This window comes from Fonsecaea multimorphosa, assembly GCF_000836435.1.
Source record: "Fonsecaea multimorphosa CBS 102226 unplaced genomic scaffold supercont1.26, whole genome shotgun sequence".
NCBI classification, from domain to species: domain Eukaryota; kingdom Fungi; phylum Ascomycota; class Eurotiomycetes; order Chaetothyriales; family Herpotrichiellaceae; genus Fonsecaea; species Fonsecaea multimorphosa.
In genome coordinates, this window is record NW_015971660.1 from 276,258 (window position 1) to 297,913 (window position 21,656).

At 53.0% G+C, this 21,656-nt stretch overlaps 8 protein-coding genes across 8 annotated transcripts; 4 read left to right on the top strand and 4 right to left on the bottom strand.

Annotated features, from left to right (window-relative positions):
• Window positions 1-480: 480 nt before the first annotated feature.
• Window positions 481-1,812, top strand: Z520_09851 (uncharacterized protein; the record flags this gene model as incomplete). The annotated part of the gene is made up of 1 exon (XM_016780345.1): window positions 481-1,812. One exon carries the CDS (start codon window positions 481-483, stop codon window positions 1,810-1,812), a length of 1,332 nt encoding a protein of 443 aa, XP_016628588.1.
• Window positions 1,813-2,380: 568 nt separating this feature from the next.
• Window positions 2,381-3,925, top strand: Z520_09852 (uncharacterized protein; the record flags this gene model as incomplete). Its single annotated transcript, XM_016780346.1, has 1 exon — window positions 2,381-3,925. The coding sequence occupies one exon, from the start codon at window positions 2,381-2,383 to the stop codon at window positions 3,923-3,925; it is 1,545 nt and encodes a 514-aa protein (XP_016628589.1).
• A 267-nt stretch (window positions 3,926-4,192) lies between these two features.
• Window positions 4,193-5,191, bottom strand: Z520_09853 (uncharacterized protein; the record flags this gene model as incomplete). Its single annotated transcript, XM_016780347.1, has 1 exon — window positions 4,193-5,191. The coding sequence occupies one exon, from the start codon at window positions 5,189-5,191 to the stop codon at window positions 4,193-4,195; it is 999 nt and encodes a 332-aa protein (XP_016628590.1).
• A 693-nt stretch (window positions 5,192-5,884) lies between these two features.
• Z520_09854 (uncharacterized protein) lies at window positions 5,885-7,983 on the bottom strand (the record flags this gene model as incomplete). Its single annotated transcript, XM_016780348.1, has 4 exons — window positions 5,885-6,923; window positions 6,985-7,100; window positions 7,156-7,442; window positions 7,596-7,983. The coding sequence occupies 4 exons, from the start codon at window positions 7,981-7,983 to the stop codon at window positions 5,885-5,887; spliced, it is 1,830 nt and encodes a 609-aa protein (XP_016628591.1).
• A 979-nt stretch (window positions 7,984-8,962) lies between these two features.
• Window positions 8,963-10,250, bottom strand: Z520_09855 (uncharacterized protein; the record flags this gene model as incomplete). The annotated part of the gene is made up of 2 exons (XM_016780349.1): window positions 8,963-10,009; window positions 10,068-10,250. The coding sequence occupies 2 exons, from the start codon at window positions 10,248-10,250 to the stop codon at window positions 8,963-8,965; spliced, it is 1,230 nt and encodes a 409-aa protein (XP_016628592.1).
• Window positions 10,251-11,308: 1,058 nt separating this feature from the next.
• On the bottom strand, window positions 11,309-13,497 carry Z520_09856 (uncharacterized protein; the record flags this gene model as incomplete). Its single annotated transcript, XM_016780350.1, has 2 exons — window positions 11,309-13,185; window positions 13,263-13,497. 2 exons carry the CDS (start codon window positions 13,495-13,497, stop codon window positions 11,309-11,311), a joined length of 2,112 nt encoding a protein of 703 aa, XP_016628593.1.
• Window positions 13,498-15,700: 2,203 nt separating this feature from the next.
• On the top strand, window positions 15,701-17,254 carry Z520_09857 (uncharacterized protein; the record flags this gene model as incomplete). The annotated part of the gene is made up of 1 exon (XM_016780351.1): window positions 15,701-17,254. One exon carries the CDS (start codon window positions 15,701-15,703, stop codon window positions 17,252-17,254), a length of 1,554 nt encoding a protein of 517 aa, XP_016628594.1.
• Window positions 17,255-19,945: 2,691 nt separating this feature from the next.
• On the top strand, window positions 19,946-21,364 carry Z520_09858 (uncharacterized protein; the record flags this gene model as incomplete). The annotated part of the gene is made up of 1 exon (XM_016780352.1): window positions 19,946-21,364. One exon carries the CDS (start codon window positions 19,946-19,948, stop codon window positions 21,362-21,364), a length of 1,419 nt encoding a protein of 472 aa, XP_016628595.1.
• Between the last annotated feature and the right edge of the window lie 292 nt (window positions 21,365-21,656).

Below are 21,656 nucleotides of genomic sequence, written 5' to 3' on the forward strand. Positions count from 1 at the left end.
CCGTCTATGTCGAGTCAGTAGTCTTCCACACATTTCGCTCATGCGAACCAACAAAAGCGTCCTCGCCTTCCTCAGAGGCCGTGCCACCTGGACGTGTCCTCGCTGCAAGCATCTACAGAACCCATTCGACAAACCACGCAGGGGCTTCACCTCTCGTCAAAGACCGGTCAAGCTAGTGAGGCCGCGCCAGGCTGCGTATTGGGCGGCCGCAGGTGGATCTACAGGTGCAGGTCTACTATTTTTTGGGGACGACATCAAGCATGGCTGGCTCGCTGCAGAGAGGACCGGAAGGGTGGTTACTACGTTGGCGGTGTGTATAAATGAGTATGGCGACTCCTTCTTTCTCCACGGCTCTCAGACGAAAGACTAACAGGAACAAGCTACCGTGTAACGCTCAACGAACAGCACGACGACCCGGAAGAGCGCACCAGAAGTCTCAAGGCTTGCCACAAACGATGTGCCGACCGAGCGCTGAAAGCCATGGAGGCCAATGGGTCAATTTTCATAAAGCTGGGCCAACACATCTCGTCCATGGGATATCTGCTTCCTACCGAGTATACCGAGACCTTCATCCCCTTGCAGGACAAATGCCCCGTCTCATCCTACGAATCCATTGAAGAGATGTACCTCAGAGACACGGGCCATCGAATAGAAGACCACTTTGACGACTTCACGAGAGAGCCGATTGGTGCAGCGTCATTGGCGCAGGTGCACTTGGCCGTGATGAAGGATACAGGTCAGAGGGTGGCGGTCAAGGTGCAACATCCCAGCCTCGAAGAGTGGGTGCCACTGGATCTGGCCCTGACAAGATTCACCTTCCGCACGTTGAAGAGAGCATTCCCCGACTACGACTTGGAGTGGTTGAGTAATGAGATGGACTTCTCTCTGCCGCAAGAGCTAGATTTCAGGCTGGAAGGGCAGAACGCAATGTATGCGAAGCAGTACTTCGAACGACATACCCGGTTCCCACTCGTCATACCGCTGGTGATATCGGCCAACAAAAGGATTCTGGTCATGGACTATGTTAGGGGAGCCAGGGTGGATGATCTACCTTACTTCAAAGAGCACAACATCTCGCGGGCCGAAGTGTCGGCGACGCTGGCACGGATCTTCAACGTCATGATTTTTTCGAAAGGCGCCCCGTTGCATTGTGATCCACACGCAGGAAATATCGCCATTCGTCACAATCCCAAGCGAAGGTATCCTTATAATTTCGACGTCATCCTCTACGACCATGGGCTCTATCGGATGCCAGATGACAAGTTGAGGAGGGACTATGCGAAGCTGTGGCTCGCGGTCATCGATGCAAATGAAGAGAAAATGCGGAAGTACGCCTACGAGGTCGCAGGGATTGGTGAAAAAGAGTTTCCCTTGTTTGCCTCCGCCATCACGGGCCGTGACTATCGGGTGCTGACTCGCAAAGAGATTACCACTTCAATACGAAACGACGTTGAGAAGGAAGCGATTGGCGAGGTGTTTGGCGAAGACCTCCTTGCGCAACTCGTGCAGCTGCTGGGCCATGTGCCGCGCATCATCCTTCTCATACTGAAGACGAACGATCTCACGAGAAGTCTAGATGAGGCGCTGGGATCGACTCAGCCGATGAGACCAATGCTCATTTTGGCCAAGTACGCGAGTTGGACTGTCTGGCAGGACGAAAAGGATATGATTCGACGGAGGGGGAGTTTCTTCCGTCCGCATAACTTTTGGAGGCTGTTACGGGCGTGGGTGAACTTCATGAGGGTAGAATTGAAGCTGTTTGGGTATGAGCGGTATTTATCTATACGGCGACACTTGGGTCTCGACGAGTGAGTAAGTACAGTTGGACTAACAGACGTAATGGGTCTGGGAGGGCTCGGACAGTCTGTTGGCTAATTGATGTTAGCGAGGCGCTGGACACTCTTAGAGTGAAGGATAGGACATCAAGTATTCCATATCAATAATGATGGTGGTTGTGATTGAAGCAGTTTGGCAGTCTCCTCCGAATTACCACCAACGCAGATTCTCAGCCTCGTCACGGGACGAGCAGGAATTTTATTGGCCACTCACGCTTACCACAAGGCCCTGGGTTGCGACTTCGTCTTCAGCTTCAAGCATCGCAACTTCTGTCTCGCACTGTGTGGCTCTGTCAAAGACTTCTCGCCTTTCCTTTTCCTCTTTCTCCTCTCTCATTTATTTGCTTGTAGCCACACGTCTACATTATGATAGTTTCCGACACACAGTCTTACGCACACGATACGGGTACGACGAGTCATTTCTTCGCATTTTGCATTTCTTCATATATCAATAAATTCATCCATTCTACTTCTGACACCATCCCCATCTTGGTCGCTTGGACCCGCTGTGTGTCGCTCATTCACAACCTCTGTATTTCGCCAGCATGATCAACCTCGGTCTTAAACGGATCACCCAGTTGCTCAACCCGCTTTTCAGCGCGTATCCTACCCTACCCTGGAAAGCGGTCCACATCGCTGGGACGAATGGCAAAGGCAGCGTCGCCGCCCTGGTCACCACGTTCCTTGGTCACTTGGGGTACCGAGTTGGGCGATTTACCTCTCCTCACCTCATCGACCGATGGGACTGCATCACCCTCAATAAGAGGGTTGTCGAACGAGATCTATACCTCCAGGTCGAGCAACACTTCCGCGACCGGAGCGCCAGGGAAAACATCGATGCATCCGAGTTTGAGATCCTCACGGCCACGGCTTTCCAGATATTCACGGATGCCAAGGTAGATGTTGCCGTCATCGAATGTGGGCTCGGCGGTCGGCTTGATGCAACCAATGTCCTGAGACCTGAGGATGTGGTGGCCAGTGTCTTGACCAAGGTTGGGCTGGATCATACCGACTTCTTGGGCGACTCGCTCGAAGCTGTTACAAGGGAAAAGGTCGGAATCTTCAAGCCAGGAGTGCCTGTCGTCCTTGACCAGAGCAATCTCAGAAACGTCCTCGACGTGGCTGAAAGCAGATTGAAAGATCTGGGGTGGGGAGAAAACGGAACAGAAGGTGTCTATATTTCTGTCGAGGAAAGAAGACGCGAGTTTGGAGAGGTCATTTTCCGTTTGGGCCTGGCGCAGCATCAGGGCCAGAACCTATACGTCGCTTTCTCCTGCCTTCGATTAGCGGACGCACGTCTCAGTGAGTTGTACGCAGGTAGACAGGACCTCCCCACGGAACAGACACCAGCACCGTTGATTTTTCCCAGGGATTACCTTGTCTCTACAGATCGAAGGCGCTCTGAAGCAGTGAAGCAATCTCTCGAAATACTCGTCCCCCAGGCACAATCGTCTCTTCCTGGACGACTGCAATGGCTCGTTCTTCCGCCTGAACTGGTGCCACAGAATCTAGACCAAATGACAGGACATTTACAAGGCGACACTTATAAAGACGATATCGTCTTCGCCCAAGTCCTTGTCGACGGGGCCCACAATCCACAATCTGCTGCAGCTCTGGCTGCATACGTGAGGCTGCAATGGCGGCGGATCAATCCCCCGCCTCATCTCCCTGTGACATGGCTCTTGTCCGTCAAGAACGACAAGAAAGCCGACGACATACTCATGCAGCTCCTCAGACCCAACGATAATGTCGTGACGTGTTCCTTTGGCCCTGTTGATGGAATGCCATGGGTGAAGAGCATGGGAGCCATTGATTTGGCGAAACTTGCCATGAAATACACGAATGGGATTGTTGAGGCCCTCACTGATGAGTGCATTGAAGGTATCCTTGGCCATGATAAAGTTACGCCTTACGAGAAGATGATGATCACAATCAGACAAGCGGTCAGCATCGCCTCGAGAGAGTCGGGGGGTAGCAATTTGGACTTGAAGCTCTGTATCACCGGAAGCTTGTACTTGGTGGGAGATGTTTTGAGGTGCGTCCGGGATACATGCGGGTCAGAACATGGGCTCTTCCGCCCAAAACCATGAAGCAGCGAAGGAGCGAAATAGATCCCCCCGATGCAAGTGGACAAAAGGCACTTGTGAATGGGCAAATCGTTCATGGACAGACAGAACCCGGGGTTTGATATAGGTCCACCAGCTTCAGGCCAGAGCATCTTGTATACAGTAAGAACGAACGGGATTGCGAGCTGAGGGGACATATATGAAGTGATGGAGTCTACGTTCCAGGTCTAGTCCCGAAGCTCAGCGAGGGTGGTACTGGTGTCCATTCGAGTTACCACAGGTTCTCTACAGCTAGATGACGGCTGCCTCACCCTTTCCCATCTCGGCCACTTCGACTTCGACTTCCTTCTGATGGCCGATTTTGGTGCTACCACCTGCAGTCCCAGCAGGCCTGACCATGAGAACCTGACAATACCACCCATCCCCCCTCCTCCCACCATCCCTTTGGAGTCTCTGCTCCGAAAACTCGACACCCTTATCCCCTCCATTTTCCCACCGCCGGAGATCCACCCATATCTCTGCCCCTGCTCCGCTTTCTTCTTCTCCTTCGGCCGGGACGAACCTCTGAAACCCGACAGACTCGTAAACCCCGATCCCCTTGGGCGACGCTTCAAGCATGGCCGGCAACCCGCGCCGGTCGGCCTCTTCGCATGCGTGGCGCATTAGTAGCGAACCTGCGCCGCGACGGTGGTGGGCGGGATCGGTGTAGAGGTTGTCCACGAGGACGTGGGGGCCGAGGAGGGCGGTGAGGCGAGTCCGCGCGTTGACGAGCTGGGACCAGAAATGCGAGGCGAGACGGGCGTGCGAATAGGGGGCCCATGTTCGTGTTGCTGTTGAGGAGGAAGAAGAAGCGGGATTTTGTTCTGAGGGTGCCGTGTCAATTGTGGTGGCAGATGATGAGGGAGTGTCGATAAAGTAATACTTGATGGCGGCAATGACTTTTCCCTTTGCCGCCGCCGCCGCCGCCGCCGCCGCCGTCCGCCGAGTCCCTTGTTGTTGGACGTCGTCTCCCGCCGCTCTCGGTACCTCGAGCGCTTTCACTTCTTCGTCAACGGGCAACGTATCATCCAACACCACGGCGAAGCGACAATTCCCCTCGTGGCGAAACGCCTCCGTGTCCCGCTCCAGCATCGAGTCGAGGTATCCCGGATACGCTTCGGGCGCGCCGTAGTAGATCGCCCTTATGAGCGGGATCGTCAGCCAGGCTGCGAGATGGATCCGTGTGATGGCGGGGAGGTAGAGAGCGTCGTTTGGGTTGGTGGGCGAGAGGGGCTGGACGTGCAGCGTCATTGTGTTTTTGGTTTTGGTGTGTGGTGTTGTCTGGGGAGGCTGTATAAATGGTTTCTTTTCACCCCTCTCTCTTCTCTCTCTAACTTGTTTGTGATCTCCCTACCTGGCTATGTGCCTATCAGGTAAATTGGAATGCCTGCTCCCTCGTTAGACACGGGTATATATGGAGTATTCTCTGCGCGGTAAGCAAGTAGTAGCACACGACGACATGTTATATACATACGCATGTGTTTAGGAACGAGTACGCCAAACACAAGCGTGGAAGGTGGAGTGTGTTCATACATGAGTCACAACTGATACTACCTGCCACCCTTCCCCTCCCATACGTGGATTTTGGGGGTTTGCTTCGGACATGAGCGCGTATTCTTCGCATTGTGTTGTCATTGTAGTGGGACGGGAGTACAAGCAGGGATTGGTCCACATACGTACTTGTGCCTGGGTAGTCAGTCGCTGGGTAGCTCTTGTACTGTTCTGGTGCTGTGATGGCCTGATACTGGGCTAGAACTGGTACAAACTCAACCAGTCTGGACTGTTGATCCGACAAATATCGCCAATCATGTCAGGGTGAGCCAGGATAGGGAGACAGATGGCGGCGGGATGCATATGTAAACCCGAATGCAGATGCAAATGCACGATGCGGTGTTCCCTTCTTCGCTTCGCGTCCCGGCACACCCATCCATGCTCATGCCATGCTCATGAGTGAGGATGATGTGGCGGTGTTGATGACGACTCAGTGGCCCTCCATCTCTGTAGACTCCGCAGCGTCTTTTTGTCTGCGCCATAGAGGTAATATCCTCTCAGACTCGCCGTGAGTTTGTCCAGATTCTTGCCTTCTGCGCTTCCGCCGCCGCCGCTTGTGGGCGCGGGCGATATGGAGGTCGGGGTTGTCGTTGGGGCTTCACTTCCGCCTTCTCGACCCTTCGTCTCTGCAGGTGGCCGTGCCCCTGTTGCCGAAAATAGCCCTGCATTACTGTTGCTGGTGCTGCTGTTGGTGTTTATCGCCTCGTCTTCAACTCGGTCCTTCTCCATCCACTCGATCAAATGCCCCATGAACGGGATCTCGAGTCGCCACGGGCTGAAGCTCGACGCGGCCCCGATCGCCACCACGGTCCACAGCGTGACTTCGCGCTCCGTGACGGAGCTGGGGTCGCCTGGGTTGCTGGGTTGTGATAGCTCTAGGGCCACGTTCGATAAGATCTCTAGATAGGGATGGCGCGTCTTGGTGGTTGTACCACCGGAGGAAGAAGACGAGGACGAGGGCGGTGAAGAGAAAGATGGTGTCTTCGCTGGAGGTAGTAGTTGCGGTTGGTTGTGGAAGTTGAAGATGTAGATCAGCAGGGCGAGGAGGAGCTTGTGGTGCAGTGATTGGGGTCCAGCTTCTTCGGTAATGCAGAGGACACGGCTCATTTCGTTGAACGCTGGGTCGACGGGTTCAGGCGGTTGCGAGCCTTTGTCCTCGTCCTCGTCCTCGTCGCCTGCTTTACCTTGACTGCTGCTGCTGCGAAAGAACTGCGGCTCCCTCGAAAGCTGCCTGAAGATCCGCTGGAGGATCACAACAGCCTGGGATGTGATGAGACCTTTACTGGCTAGCACCGAGAACAGTCCCTGGAAACCTCCCAGTTGTGTCGGCTTGACGGGACGGTCTTCTCTGAATCGGACTAGCACGTCGTCGTCGTCGGTGAGTTCGCACACGAACCTCCCGTGCAGGAGAAGAGGTAAGAAGAATTCGCTCCTGCCAGGCAATCTGTTAGACCAACGGCCTGGAGGAGACAAGGAGATACAGAATCACAAACTTTAACAGCTCGTCTTGTAGCTCGGCACTTAGCTTCCTTATCCCACCTCGGGTCGACACCATTCTCTCTTTGGCCCGCTTGTGCATTGCATAAGCATGTAGGTCATCGTGCGCGACCTAGACTGTCAGCATGTTGCAGTCCATCTCCACAAGCAAAAAGGCTACGACTGACATCGACATCCATCAACCACAAGGCCGTCAAGATGGCAGCATCATCGTCTGCGTTCTTGGCCGTCTCAACCTTGTGCCTGAGCTGCTTCAATGCCTCACCTCGGTGATACAACGCCGTCCAGTGGGTGTTGCCAAACCCCTTGACGTCGATGTTGTAGTACACCTGACTCAGGGCGATCAGAGCGTGGAACAGCTCGGGATTCTGCATCGCCACATTGAACCAAATGAGATAGCGGCTGGTCTCGACTGCAAGCGCAGGACTGAACCGTGGCGTGAGGAACCGGATGACTGTAGAGCGAGAGATTCTGTCAGCAGTGCCTTCTCTTCATAGATGAGGCCAACTTTGAGTTCCTGACTTGCTGCAGGTGTCTTGTACCAAGGTTCCAACGTGGCTGTCACCGAAGCCGGTCCAAGGCAATGAGGATCTCCCTTCAGACTTACAGTAATCTACCAGAAAGGGTATGTAGGGTGCGTAGCTGATAGGGTAGCTGGTGAAAGGGTCCGCCATGGGGCTCCCCAGTACGCAATCGTTTCGAGGTTGGGCTTCTCGAGGAAACGCCATCCCTTCTGGATCCGTCGAGGCAGCGTCCTGCTTGCCGCTCGGGGGTACCTTCCTTTTCGCTTTAGGTCCTGTTGTAGGTGGCGGTGTCTCTCCCCCGGATCGTCGCACAAACGGACGATAATGCGTCCGGTCCAGCACGATGCGCTTCGAGGTTGGGCGGTAGCTCTTTGAGGCGAAAGAGGAGACGGTCCGGCGATTCTGTCTGCTCTTCAGCTCGGTGGGATTGTTGTATGTGATGAAAACGTTGTTCGGCGACGCGAGAGGCATTTGGCCGTCGATCCCTTGGGAGGGGACCCGTCCCTCGAAGCAGGTGAAGAATCGTGTTGATACCCGGCAGAGGAGACAGCAGTTGGTCTAAGTAGTGGCCGATATGTGCAATACAATCTTTGAGCAGCTGAGACCTTGAAGTATAAGCGCTCCAATGGCACGGCGTTCATGTAGCGACCATGTGTTCATTTTCCCCCAATTAGACGGTGAAGAGGCAGACGGTTGGAAGGTCTATTATATGCACGTCGGTCAGTTCCTTTCCCCACATCTAGTTAAGCCGTACCTACCTAAGTCGGTACTGGTAACGAGTGGTAACGAGTGGTATTAACGATGGTCGTTCGTGTCAGATCTCTAAAAGCAGGGGCGGCTGCACGGACTTTCAGCGAAGCTTTGCCTGACTGACTCACGGTTGACGACACAGCGAGCTATTCCGTGAGAAATTGAAGCAGAAGAAGCGGGGGGCCCGAAGCTGAAAGAATGTACGGTGGAAACAGGACTAAATTATCATAGTTGCTGGGCTATGTCGCCGTCCCCGGCAGCGAAAGCAACAACACGAGAATAGAACCACGTAAGCAGCCTGCGTTATGAAATGGGGACCCCAAGACGAGCGGATCCCGCCCTACGAGTGATTACCTACTCGCTAAGTACCTGGGTAACTAGGTACCTACTGGGTGACTCAAGTAGATGGGAACTGGCGAGGTGCTTACTCTGCAGCAATCTCGTCCTTTTTATTGATTACTTAATAGCACGTTCCAGGATCGTTGGCGGTCGGCCGGAACAATCCGAACTCAACTACATACAGACAGAAAAACCAATGTGTCACAAAGCCGACTTTTGGGGATATTTTACCATGACGGTAACGCTGACGGTGAGGCTGTGGATCGATGGTGGTGGAAGTGGATGACCATGACACCATCACATCCTCGTATATCAATCGCTCTTGTCCACTCCATGTAACCCTGGGAATACCGAGCAGGCCTCATTCTTCTGTCCACCTTCGTTCTCGGAGAGGCATTTCATGCCCCTGTTGGGCCCGACTGCCACTCTCTTCCGCCCTCCACGCATAATATTCGCCCAATCGGACCTCAGCGTACGAAGCATAGTCGAAATCGATCTCGGAAATGGTCGCCTGAATCAGAGCCCAGACGCCCCAGTAGAAGCCTGGCATGCCCCGGTACCGGTCAACTTCATCGCACAGAATATCCAGCATGTTGTTGGCGACCGGGGTGTCGCTGTGGGCTTTGTACGACCTGAGGTAGTCTTGGAGGAATTGGCGGCGCATGAACCGGGTTGGCAGCATGTTGTAATCACAGTCATAGCCACCCCATTCGGCAAAATGGTTGGCAATATCGAAAGCTGCAGGGCAAGGCGTGGCATATTCGTAGTCAATAAAGGAGACCTGCCCCGAGTCTCCTGTCTTTCTACTGGCACAGTCCGTTGGCAGCATGATGACGTTTGCACTTAACAGGTCGCAATGTCCAAAGACGAACCCTGACGAGCCGGGACCTCGCTCATTGTCCAGGTCGTGGAACGAGCGATCTAGTTCTTTTTGGAGCAGTTCCTTGCGTGCCTCTTGTTTCGGGGTGTCGCAGGGAAGAGCATGGACCCATTTCTGCATTACTGACCAGATATTTGGTACAGGCCGCCTTGAAGCAAGACTACCACTCGGAGCATGACCATTGACGCCATTCGAGGCCTCCTTCTTGTCCTCTTCCACCACGGCGGCAATGGGCAGGCGCGCATGCCACTCACCTAAGCGTTTGGCCACCGCGCGCCATATAGGTTCACTGATCAGGTCCCGAGGAGTGCAGACTTGACCAATGATGAATCTGTATAAGAGCCCGTTCTTGAATCTTGCGAACAGGGGAGGGGCCAATCCCCGTTCTGCGCACAAGGCATGTGATCGGGCCTCTCGATCGCGGTCGATGATGATCTCGGTGTGATTGCCATAGGCTCGGAGGAGGATAGACTCGCGGTCGATCTCAGCTTCAGAGAGCCCTGGGGCGTGTTTTGCAATCTTGAGCAGCTAGACACCAGCCATGAGCCCGGGGCACGTGCCTGGTAGATGAAGCAAAGGAACCCACAGTGTTTGTGATGCCGTCGGTGAATTTGACGATTTCAATCTTGCCAGGACTGTCCCTCCATTTTGGCTGTATTCTGTAGACAAGTTCACAGGCCGAGTCGTCCAGAGACTCGTTATCAAAAGCCAGATCAATATACTGTAGCTGCGGATGGTGGCCGTTGGAGAAGTCAAAGGGAGAAGCCATGGCCGCACATGGCCCGCAGAGAGGGAGGAGAGCGATCGAGGCGGGACGACCAGAGAGTGATATGGCGATGGAGACGTAGAGGTCTTCAAGGTACTCGGTACAGTAGACAGGAGGCGGGGGACGAGGAGCAGGGCAGAAGGACTTTTAAGGACAATGGATGCAACGGGCGTAGTTGGCGTAGGTTGGAGGTGTGTGGACGGTGGTTCTTGGTGTGCGTTGCGGGTTGTGGGTGCGCACTAGTGATGCACTGCAATTGCGGCAGTCGGGTTTCGCTGTGTGCGCAATCGGTGTTGATGTTTCTTTTTGGAGAAGCGCCTTGAAGGGCCGGGATGAGCCAGGAACAGGGGACAAGACTTGTTCAAGGATCCTCCGCGATCGTCCCTCGTTCCCCTCCGCACCCGTTGCCAACAAAGACTAACCATTGACCGTTGCCCCTCGTTGCCCTCGTTGCCGGAAACAGCACGGGAGAAGCTTCCGCCCATCTCGCCATCTCGCCATCTCGCCCGCCATCTCTTGTGCTTCACAGTTTGGTCAAGATATCCAGGGACCACCGATCGTCATACGAGTTGCCTGAGCCGCTACTGATGACCCTCTAGACGGCTTTCCTGTGCCGCCGCTGCATCATACGCTCTTCTTTAGCTCACTCCCTCACCTTTGCGCCGGTCAACGATCGCTTCAGAACCCGGGACATGGTATCTTACCAATCTCCAACTTGAATTGGCCGGTACGGCGTTCTAGGGAACTGTAATACCCTGCTGGCATCGCTTCAAAAAGGGAAACAAGAACATAGGAGACGTGAGAGGGTTACAAATCATTCTGTCAAACAGTAGCCACCCACCACCCACCACCCAGTAGCAGAAGCTGATAGCCTGCCTCGAGTAAAAGATTCTAATGGCACGTGGTTGTTGCATTGGTGCAAGAATACCATCGCATACAACTGTGTGGACATCAGAGACGAAGCATGTGAACCAGCCTGACAGGGATTCTCAGCCTCGCCTTCTTTGGATCAATCACTCTGTTTCAAGTAGCATATCGCGCCCCCAAAGGTTTGAAATTCCCTAATGCTTGGCTTGGCTCTTCCCTTTCTTGCCCTTCTTCTTCTCGACCGGGTTCGAATCCACGTTCACATGTTCGGCCTCCAGTCCGTCTTCTTTCGCATCCAGTTCTTTGCCTCGCTTGCCATTCCTCTCCCGACCATCATCGCCAATCTTCTCTAGAATGATGGCCGCCCCTTTGTTCTCCTGGTCCAACTCTCTCGTGTGCTTTCTCAGCACCTCCACCAAATCTTCCTTCTTCTCAAAATTCTCGGCCTCCAACATGGCAACAACAACAAAACTATTTGGTCCATTTGCCCAGGCCACGATTTCGTCGTCCCCACCCTTCAATTGGATCTTCTGGAATAACAGCTCGTCGAATTTCAAAGGCGGATCGACCAGCTGAATCGAATTCGTCGCTTTGTTGAACCGTCCACCTTGCACGAGAGCCTTGAGCATGCGGCCTACTGCTGGCGTACCCAGGATCCTGTCATTCTCTTCTTGCTGCTCTTTCCCTTCGACCGCCTCGGCTGCCAGGTCTGCAATCGCACCTAACGCAGCCTGTACCTCGCCAAAGCCAGCACAACCAAAAACGGTCTCGGTGATGAACTGACACCCAAAGGTCGACTGTGCGAGATATCGCGCTTGGTTCGTAATAAGGTCGAGAAGAGGTTGGGCAATATACTTCACCAGTTCAATGCGGCGTGTCTCCGGGTCCTTCTTGGATGTTTCTTTCCGTATCTCACGAACCTCCGAAATCAGTGCGGCTGTCTCATGTGTGATGAGCCACTTCGGTGCCTCGGGGGCCATGAGATAAAGCAGTGGAGTACGCGCAGTAAGATGTTCGACCTGCGCGAGCAACTCCTGCTCCCTTGCCTCAGCCTCAAGGTCTTTGCTCAGAAGCTCTGGGAAAATTGTCTTCGAAGTCATCACCGTATCATCAACAACCTCAAATGCGGTCAACAGCACGTTATGCCCGTATTGGTCGCTCGCCAGGAGTTTGATATGCGTCTTGAAAAACTTCAGCATCCCTCTTCGATCCTTGGAGTTGCCATGCGCCAGGCAAAGGCACAGCAATCGAGAGCCCGACTTTGTGAACGCAAGGTTCTTGTAGATATCCCCTTCCTCATCGTCGCGGAGCATGGAGAAAAACTCGGTAAGTTCCGGGCTTCCAGGCTTGCAATTCAAGAAATACTGCAGCAGGGCGTCGTGGAGGATGGTAAAGCCCGTAGTCTTCTTTTGAACAAGTTGATTGGTCATTTCGCGCAGATGAGACATGATGGGGCCCCTCTTTTCAGGGTGTTCAGTGAGAATATCAGAAAGTTCAGCTGTTACCTGCTCATTTTCTGATGCGTCGTGTGTCTTTGACTTGCCAAAAATGACGAACTCGGGCCCGTACCATTCTCGGAGCATGATGGCTCTTTGCTGCTTCGTCGCAATGGTCCTGTAAATGTCGTCCACAATCCAACTTGCTTCTGGGTGGCGGATCAACCTCTTTACATGGCCGTAGAATTCCTCGACTACGGCATCTCGACTGGCATCGTCGCCCACAACCATCTTTGCTATTAAGAACTTGGCATACTTGGACTCCGCCAGTTCTCTGTAGCTACCCTTCAACTCCGTTGTGATCTGCCGCCTCTGGTCCGGAGTCGCATATTTCAAAGCACATTGAATAACCCGCACAGAATCATGTTTGAAGACAAAATCCTTGACTCGCCCTGATATGATCTGGAAGAGTTCTTTGACCAGTTCATCTCGTTCTTGCTTGGGGACGTGGGACTTGCGGCGCAGACGCTCCCAGATCTTCTTTGACCGAGCGATGGAGTCGGCGTTAGGTTTGGCTGCCTTGCGGTCATGCGCGAGGGCTTTTTGCTTCGCATGGGCTTCGCGCGAGGTTTGGCCTGGTTGTTGAGGTCAAGTCAGTAAAGACCAATGTGTGTTTTTGGGGCTGACAAAGGCGGTGAGCCCGTTCACATACCATTTAGATATGTTTCCGCTTTGGTCGACGGACTCTGAGTCGTAGATCCATACTTTCCCTTCGATCTCTTGGGCTTTTCCTCTACCAAATCCTGCGTTGAAGTGTTCGTTACCTGGTCGAAGCCTCCAAAGTCCTCCGCACGCGCACCCTTCACTTTTGGACCGACCTTGTCCACTCTGGCCCTTTTTGAGGCTTTAGAGTCTGCACTCTCACTTTGGCGCTTGCTTGCTGCCATATCGAATCTGAGTTCAACCGCTGACAAGTCTGTGCGGTCAGTCGCCCCATGGCATGGATATCGCCAAAAACTTTTTTTTGGGACCGAGTTTCTGGCAAACAAGACAAACAATGCGGAGGCGACTAACCAGTCGTGTCCGTGCTTGGCGTGTTTGTCGCTCACAATCCTGCCGCCTCGCTGGGCCTCTGCGCATGAATACCTAAGTACATGTACTCGGTACGGAGTGGGCAGCTTCTCATCATACATCCTCATCCGCTTGTATACTCGGTGCATGGCCATTATTGCCTCCATTTATAACATTGCCTTCTCTCATACGTGGCCGACGGACGGTGGCTCATTACCACTCACGAGTCGGTTCACCAGCTTGTTAACAATAAATGTATTCTCTTCTTCGCGCGTGGTTGCAGTCAAGTCCTGCGGGTTATGTAGGTGCCACCAGGTTGGAATGAATACCACGCTGAGGTCGCCTAGCTCTTGCGTGTACTCGGCACTTACCTTGGAAATTTTGGCTGTGCGAGTGAACCGATAATGGCTCGTAGGCCTATGTGCCGACGTTCGGTTCCAAAAAACCAAATCACTCCACGTCCTTAAATGCATCTAAGGGATTCGAGCCCACACTTCTACGAGTAGCGAATCTTGCGTTCTGCGACAATCTTGCCTACATACCTAGGTATGTGCGAATGAATATCGTTCTGGCCTCGGAAAGTCGTGCATGGCCCTGTAATATTGTTGGTGGTGCCGGACCGGACTGCCAGTAATATGTCAATTGAGAAGTATACTGACTCCGCAACAAGATGCAGTCCAGCACGTTTGGGTTGCCTGGAAAAGTGAGCTAGTTGCCTCGGACATGTTGGATCGACGAGAGTCCCAATCAGCCCGGGGTTGTAAAGCATCCGGGTCACCATGGCGTTGTGTCCCAACAGCTTTGCTGCAGAGTATCTGCAGGTCCGCAGTGGAGAAGCCTGAGCAGAAACGATAGATGGCGGACGAGTAGGCGTCCTGCTCGTGCAACCGATGGGTGCCTGCATCCTACTTACGAGAGGATGCTGGAGATGCTCCCACTCTCTGCCGGCACCCTGCACCCTGCTCGCCTGGTAGTATCTTGCTCTTTCTCAACACTCGCCGACTGTACGCACCAGATCGATGGCACAGACCAGTTCGGGCACCCTCCATGTGCACTGTGATGGGCCAAAGCCATGGGGTATAATAGTAGTGGTCCTGTCTTTAACCTCGATGGGCCTACCTTTTTGGCGTGCTCCATAATATCCATTGCTCGTTTGATTCACTACCCCACGCTTTAAGCGGACAAAATAGTGGGTGGTAGTCTCTGGGTCTCATGATCACAAGAAAGGTCTCACGAAGACTCTGGCACCAGCTGTCAAGCCTGCAAACCTGAAGATTTTGATGACGTTTAGCGATCCAACATGAAACACCCGCGCTCGTGTTCTGCCGCTCAAGGGCTCGATGGGGGAAGCCGTTGTCCAGCATGGCTGTGGGCGTGCAGAGCGTCGAGCTACAGACTGTGGAGCTCGCAGCTTCGGCTCAATGACTTATCATTCGCCTGACCCTGGTACCTGGCAAGACGAGGCAGATCCTGTCCACTTGAAAGATCCAGACGGGCGAGCAGGGTTGGCATTCGGTGGTGGCTGCATTCAGGGGTAATGCAAGCATTAGGGGTTTCATGTCATCGTTCTCCTCTTTTCTCGGGCAACAGATTTTATGCATGTCAGCGAACAACTCAGTCCTCGAGCCACTCTTGGATCTGCATGGAAACCATCCATCCACCCTCAGCTACACCGGTCTTTGATTTCCTGCTAACATGGCTCAAAGCATCGACGAAGAGCCGTATAGCAAGTGGGTCTCTTCATCGCCCGTGCTTGGATGGTGGAATGAGGCAAACACGATTCCTTGCGAGATGAATTACCTTGATGCATCGTGCAGGTTAGAAAGGACTATACAAGGCACGTTGAAACCTCGCCTCCGATGTTGCAGAATTCATTCCCTCCTACCTTTCCTTGCCTTCATTCCCGTTGTCTCTCTTTTGCCGCACGCACGTTCGCTCCTTGTATGCTCTTCTGTCTGCCTCTGGTCGGCACAGCGATTTGTTAAGTCCAGCTTCTACAAACTATTCGTCTGTCTCTCTCTCTCTCTCTTGTGCCTACAGCTTTGAAGACTTGGCTCAGTCATAATCACAAACTACAAGATGCGTCCAATTGTCTACGGTTATCCTCCTTCCGCATGGCCACCAGTGCAATCGCCAGCTCAGGCATTTATGTCTTCCCCCGCAACAGAGTCGCCCGGTCAGATTGGCCATGGTATGGAGCCGCATAGCCCATCTTGCGATCAGCAATCGAATTTTTATGACGTGGTCAAAGCACTGGAGACCTTCCTTTCGGCCGGATTGGACCATAAACAAATTTCGGATCTTTGCAAACCGAAAAACTTCAACCAGCTCGCCACAATAGCCAATGCAGACGAAAGTGTCCTCCAAAGTGCATGGGATTTTGTGGATCAAAAGCGCCCGGGTTCGAAGTCACGGAAACTATCCCGTGGCCCGGCTATGCGTTATCCCTCTGGGGTCTCTAGCCTCAGGTCCAACCGGTCCCAATGGTCTGCCTCAACAGAGCTGAGCACTTCTACAGCCGACTCGTTTACTTCAGGATTTGGAAACCCTGCTGGAGGACAACCTCAAGCCTCTATTTGGCCTTCTGTCTCAGGGGAGATGGATGCCATGGTCTCTGGGGATCTGACTACCCAGGGAAACCATGCCCCAATGAACTTCGTCGCACCTAATTTTGAGCAGCCTCAGCGGCAGGACTGGGCAAATGTAAATACGACAGGGATCACCTCGGCGTATCAGCCACACGCCCTTGTGGATGTCTCGAGTCTTTCTCGTGTTGGCAATACCAGTCTCTCTTACGGCGCGCCGGCCTCTGCCAGTTATTATACCGCAGGTGGGAAAACTACACACGACAGTGGACAATCGGCTGGCAGCACTGATAAGGCTCATCGGCAAACTGGCGGAAGGTCTGCCAGAAAGGACCAGATCAAGTATCCCTGTTCGGAGCCAGGTTGCCGGAAGGGATTCCTGCGCTCAGTCGAGTTGGCAAAACACTTACAAGGTGACCATGAAAAGAATGAGAACTACGTCTGTCAGCATGATCAAAACTGTAAAATGCAAACATACCGGCACGCAACATGGGCACGACATCACAGCAAGGACCATAATTCATGCAAGAAGGGCGATGCCTGTGTCAAGATCAACTACGACAGGAAGAAAAGGTACTGGGGCTGTTCTATTTGCATGCACCTGTCCAAAGATGTGTCCTCCCATGCCGATCACCATCAGAGCCATTTCAAGGACGGCGCGGCGCAACCTCACGACATAAAATACTCGAGCATGATCCTGAGCTTGCTTTCGCAAGAAGCAACCAAGGGCAAATGGGAAGAACTCTGTCTGGCGGTGCGCGTCCAGGTTGGAAACTGCGATTTTGCGTGGCAGCCCTCCCGTTGCGAGGAAATTCGGCTGGCCCTCGAATATGGCAAATATCAAGGCTTTGATATTTCCGATCCATCTGTCGCAGATTGGCTCGTGAACGACGTGTTTGCCTTGATGTCCGGCAAGCGCAAACGGGACGCGTCTGGTATCCCAGTACCCGACTTTGGCAACCTCCCTGATCCCGAGGGCTCGTGGCTTGATGTCGATCCTACCTCCTTCCTCGATACAACCGATGTTGAGTTCAACAAGAGCTATTGATCCGCGTTCGCCTTGCGACTCTGGCGCCCTCAATCATTACCATACCAATGCTTTCCGAGTTCTCTCTTGAGCTTCTTCGACCGCACGATATCCGATTCCAGCCGTCCATGTTCCAAAGTTCATTTTGTTGGATGTATGCTAGTGTTCGATTCTTTGGCGACTGCTCTGAGCTTTTCATTGTGCAACACTTCTTGGACTCGACGACCTATCACGACTTCGACGCCCTTATGATGACACAGAAACCGTGAACAAATTCCCAGCATGATGCAAGATACCCAGTCATGTAATCATAGCTCCCGATTTTGTATGTGAGATTGAGGAATGGATTTTGTATTTTACACTGTATTATTACTATGCTATCAACAGCGGTGGGATTGTGGACGTTGTGCTTTGGGTTGCATTTCATAGTATCTATGTTCGCAATATCGAATTTTTTTCCCCATAACAATGTTCAGGCTACCTAGCTACACCTTCTGAGGGAAGCACTTGAAGATCGAATCCCAAAGTATCATTAGGGTTCGATCAGACACGCGACGGTCCGAGGCAGCTGTCTATCAAACGTTGAACGGGCGGATGGGGCGTTTCTTGTCAGGGGAAGCCTGTTGGCTTGGTGGGTCGCTTTGTAACTTTTTTCCTGCAGACCATCGGGCTCGCTAACTACGAGACTACTAGGTAGGCACCTACCTAGACAGCAGCTGATCCTGGGGATCCGAATTGGCGCCCAAGCTCACTTATTTAGGCTCCTGGGATTGGCGAGTAACTAGCAACGCCTGGTTCTTGGGCTAGTGCTTTTGACAGCCAGCTGGGCCCTACTCATAGGGTAGGTACCTAGGCTGGAGCCCCTGGGCACCCATGATTATTCCACTGGTACGAAGTATCCAGCGATTCAAAGACTGGAGCATCTTGGGAAGCAGGTAATGCAAGTACAGAGTACCGAGTACTCGGTGCTTCGCCTGTCGATGTCACAAATGCAAAGACGGAATTTAGGAACATAGTTGCTGCTTTCATCTTGCTGCTCCGAGTCTGCTATAAGAGGCCTCCTACTGACAAATGTTTCCCTCTCTGTCAATTGCCTCCCTGGAGTCTCAATTCATTCCTCCGCTCCGAAGAAGTAACTCAAAGACGCCTTGACCAATTGTGGCATTGAGACCCTCATAAATGGTCCGCCATGACGGTCTTAACAGACCCTACAATCAATCTCTTGAGTAGCTGTGTCGTCACTGCCAAATTCCAGTTGTTCATGGCAGAGCTATGGAAAGAATGGCTTCCCCGAGTACCTGCTTTATTTACATGGGGCCTTTGAAAAAGTCCTTCGAGAAACCCGTTCGAAGCACTTTCTTCTGGCACAGAAGAGGTGGCACCAGTGGAGTCACTGATATGTCGTGCAGTTACCGGCTCCAAATCCACTGTTCAGATGTGATTCTGCGGATCCTGCGGATCCTTTCGCACTACAGTTTCCGCCTCACCTGCCCTTTCAAACTTTTCTCTTACACAGCTATAGGAGGCACCACAGCGCTCGCCACAGGGAATTGATTCGGGGACCTAGTCTGACATGACGAGTCTGAATCGACAGCAGCCTCCATTGGCAGCAACTATCACTGATTCTGCCGCAACTCAGAGAACTCAGCAGACAAGCCCAGGGGTAGAGAGCACTCTTGGCTGTTCGATTGGGTGAGGTGCAAAGCTGCGTAAGATTACGGCGCTTGCAGCGCAGGGCCCAAAGCCTGCAGCCTCTTTGTAAGCTCCATACGCGCTTGTTGGGATCCAAGCCCACGGCAACTGACGGGCAGCTGAAGAAGGATAGAGGCGAAGATTTGAGGCGTCGGTGGCATCGTTCACCCACAGACATCTCAGACCAGAGCAACCCCCCTCAGAAGCCCATTGACTCCTGCTCTTGGGGTATGTATCGAGTGCCTTGCATCCAACATGTTAGAAAAGGCGGAGAAACCAGCACCGTCCTTCTTTTCTCTCACTGCCCGCTGTCTGAATGGTTGTTGATGACTTTCTCGACTTCTGGGTCTACAGTCTGCTCCGCCGCATCGTGGCAGAGATACGCTCCCCTGGTCTCCACTCCGCTTTCGACGGCTCGAAGCGGAAAGGTGCTATACCTAGTTGCGAAGGCGAGTCGTGCCCTGTATGCTCCATCGATGCCCCCTTGCGTGGCTCCCGCGGGAAAAAAAGTGAGCGGTAACCCCTCAATACGAACCTCCCAAAGAAATCGGGCAACCTGGGAGCATGAAGATCATCCCTAGGATTGTCTACCCCCGACACCCCGTCAGGCTTCCGATTCGGCCCTTCCTTCGAGCGCCACCACCATTTGTCTACGTGGCAGACGTGCTATGCACACAATCCACAGAGCTGGTTGGAGGTGGGGATGCTCATGCTTGAGTCGCAAGATGGATGCCCTTTAACCAGAGAGTAAGAGGAACAAATCTTCTCCCCTTTTTCCTTTGATTTCCCATTCTTCTTGTCTCGCTACCTGTTCGACAGGCTTAAGAAGATTCTTCCATTTATTAATTCACCAGGTGGTGCTTTGTGCGGTGCTCTCGCTCTTTTCAACGCATTGCATGCCATTTGCTACTTGATCCGTGTCCCTTCAGGTTCAGGAAGCCTGCGCGGGCGCAGCCTTATTCAATCGTTTCCCTCAGCCTTCGAAAAAACCTTTCGCCTTCGCTGCGGTCAAGACCTGCAATGGACTACCTTTCGAACAATCATTCCTACATACAATCTCGGCAGTTTCCGCCCAGCTCGTTTCGCGATCACCCACTCTCGTTTTCTTCGTCCCAGCTCGCCAACGTTAGCCGACACGGATCCTTCATTGATGAAGAGCTGAAAAAAGGCCCGGATATAGTCGAAAACATTCAAATGCTGCTGGGTGCCGGTCTGGACCTGGGCACGGTCCTCAGGCTCCGGCAAAACAACTATCGAAACGCCTTGAATATGCTAGCCGATGCAGAAGACGACGACCTTTATACGGCCTTCAAATTCATGAATTTTGCCCAGCCTCAACCTCTTCCGCAGCATATAAGAGCAAGACTATCACAGCAATCATATACCTACCCTCAGTCCCGAGTGCCCAGCCTCATCTCCGATCGGTCCAGTCTCAGGTTGTCTGGAAATCTCGGTACTCCAGTTCATGACGATCCCACATCTGGTCTTGGATATGCCAGTGATATCTCACCGATGTCATCACAGTGGCCCTTGCCAGATGAAAGGTTCCGGGCGCCTGTCGGTTGTGATCAGGACACGACCATGGACTATCTGGCAACCGGGGAGGAACATCAGCAAGTCTGCGCACCAGATCTGCAGAACACAGAAGATGTGACTGCATACTCGCAGCTGCAGCAAGCCAAGCGTGGCGTCCCACCTGCCATACCGGGCGCAAATGATTTGCCTCTCCTAGCCAGCGTTGTGGATGGGACTGTTGCTCCGAGTGGAGGCGATGGAGGGCTTTCGTTCATGGCTACTATGATTCGACCACCCTTCGTCGCCGAGCAGGATTCATTGCGGGACCGGAATCGGATGCAAAAGTCTAGATTTCCATGCCCAGTAGAAGACTGTCGGAAAGATTTTACTAGCCCAAAGGAATTTGCCGAACACCTGATTGGAGATCACGACAAGGATTCCACTTTCAGCTGCATGCACCCTAGCTGTAATCTTCAGTCGCATCGCCTTCGGACCTACAAGAGACACCACAGTTCCAACCACAGTGAATGCCAGATGACTGAGGAGTGCATACAGGTAGACCGCCGAAGAGTAAAGAAGCATTGGGCTTGCGGTCTGTGCCTCAACTTGGACGTCGACGTGCAAGATTTTGCCAACCACTACAAGAGCCATTTCGAGGACGACGATGTCCAGAAGAGCGACATCCGTTCCTCTAACATCATTCGTAGCTTGCTGATGCAAGATGCTACCAAAGCCAAGTGGGAGGAGCTCGGCTTTGACCTCCCCTTTCCAGGCGGCCACTATCTACTTTCTTGGGACGGGAAAGACATCGCAGAAATCCGCGAAGCGCTCGAGTACGAGACCTTCAGAAATTTGTCCCTCGACAATCCTTATGTCGTCGACGACCTTCTTGACGAAGTGTTCAAATGCGGGACACGCCGCTGATGATACCGTGCGTCTCCGCTGGACGGAGCCCAGAGAATCGCGAGGTCGCTCAAGTGACATTCTACAACACCCCCGGCCGCAGCCGTATGGATTCCTTGTACCAGTCAACGCCATGACATCGACTCTTTTGGTGGTTCTATACCTTGAGCACCAGCCCTGAACCCTACGACTCCCTGTCCATTACCGAAGATTCGCACACTATCGAAAGTCTTGCCGTCCGCTTTCTTCCAATATGGCACATCCACTCCCCGGAGGAGCCTCTACTCATCAAAATCTACCTCTCGACTGACAT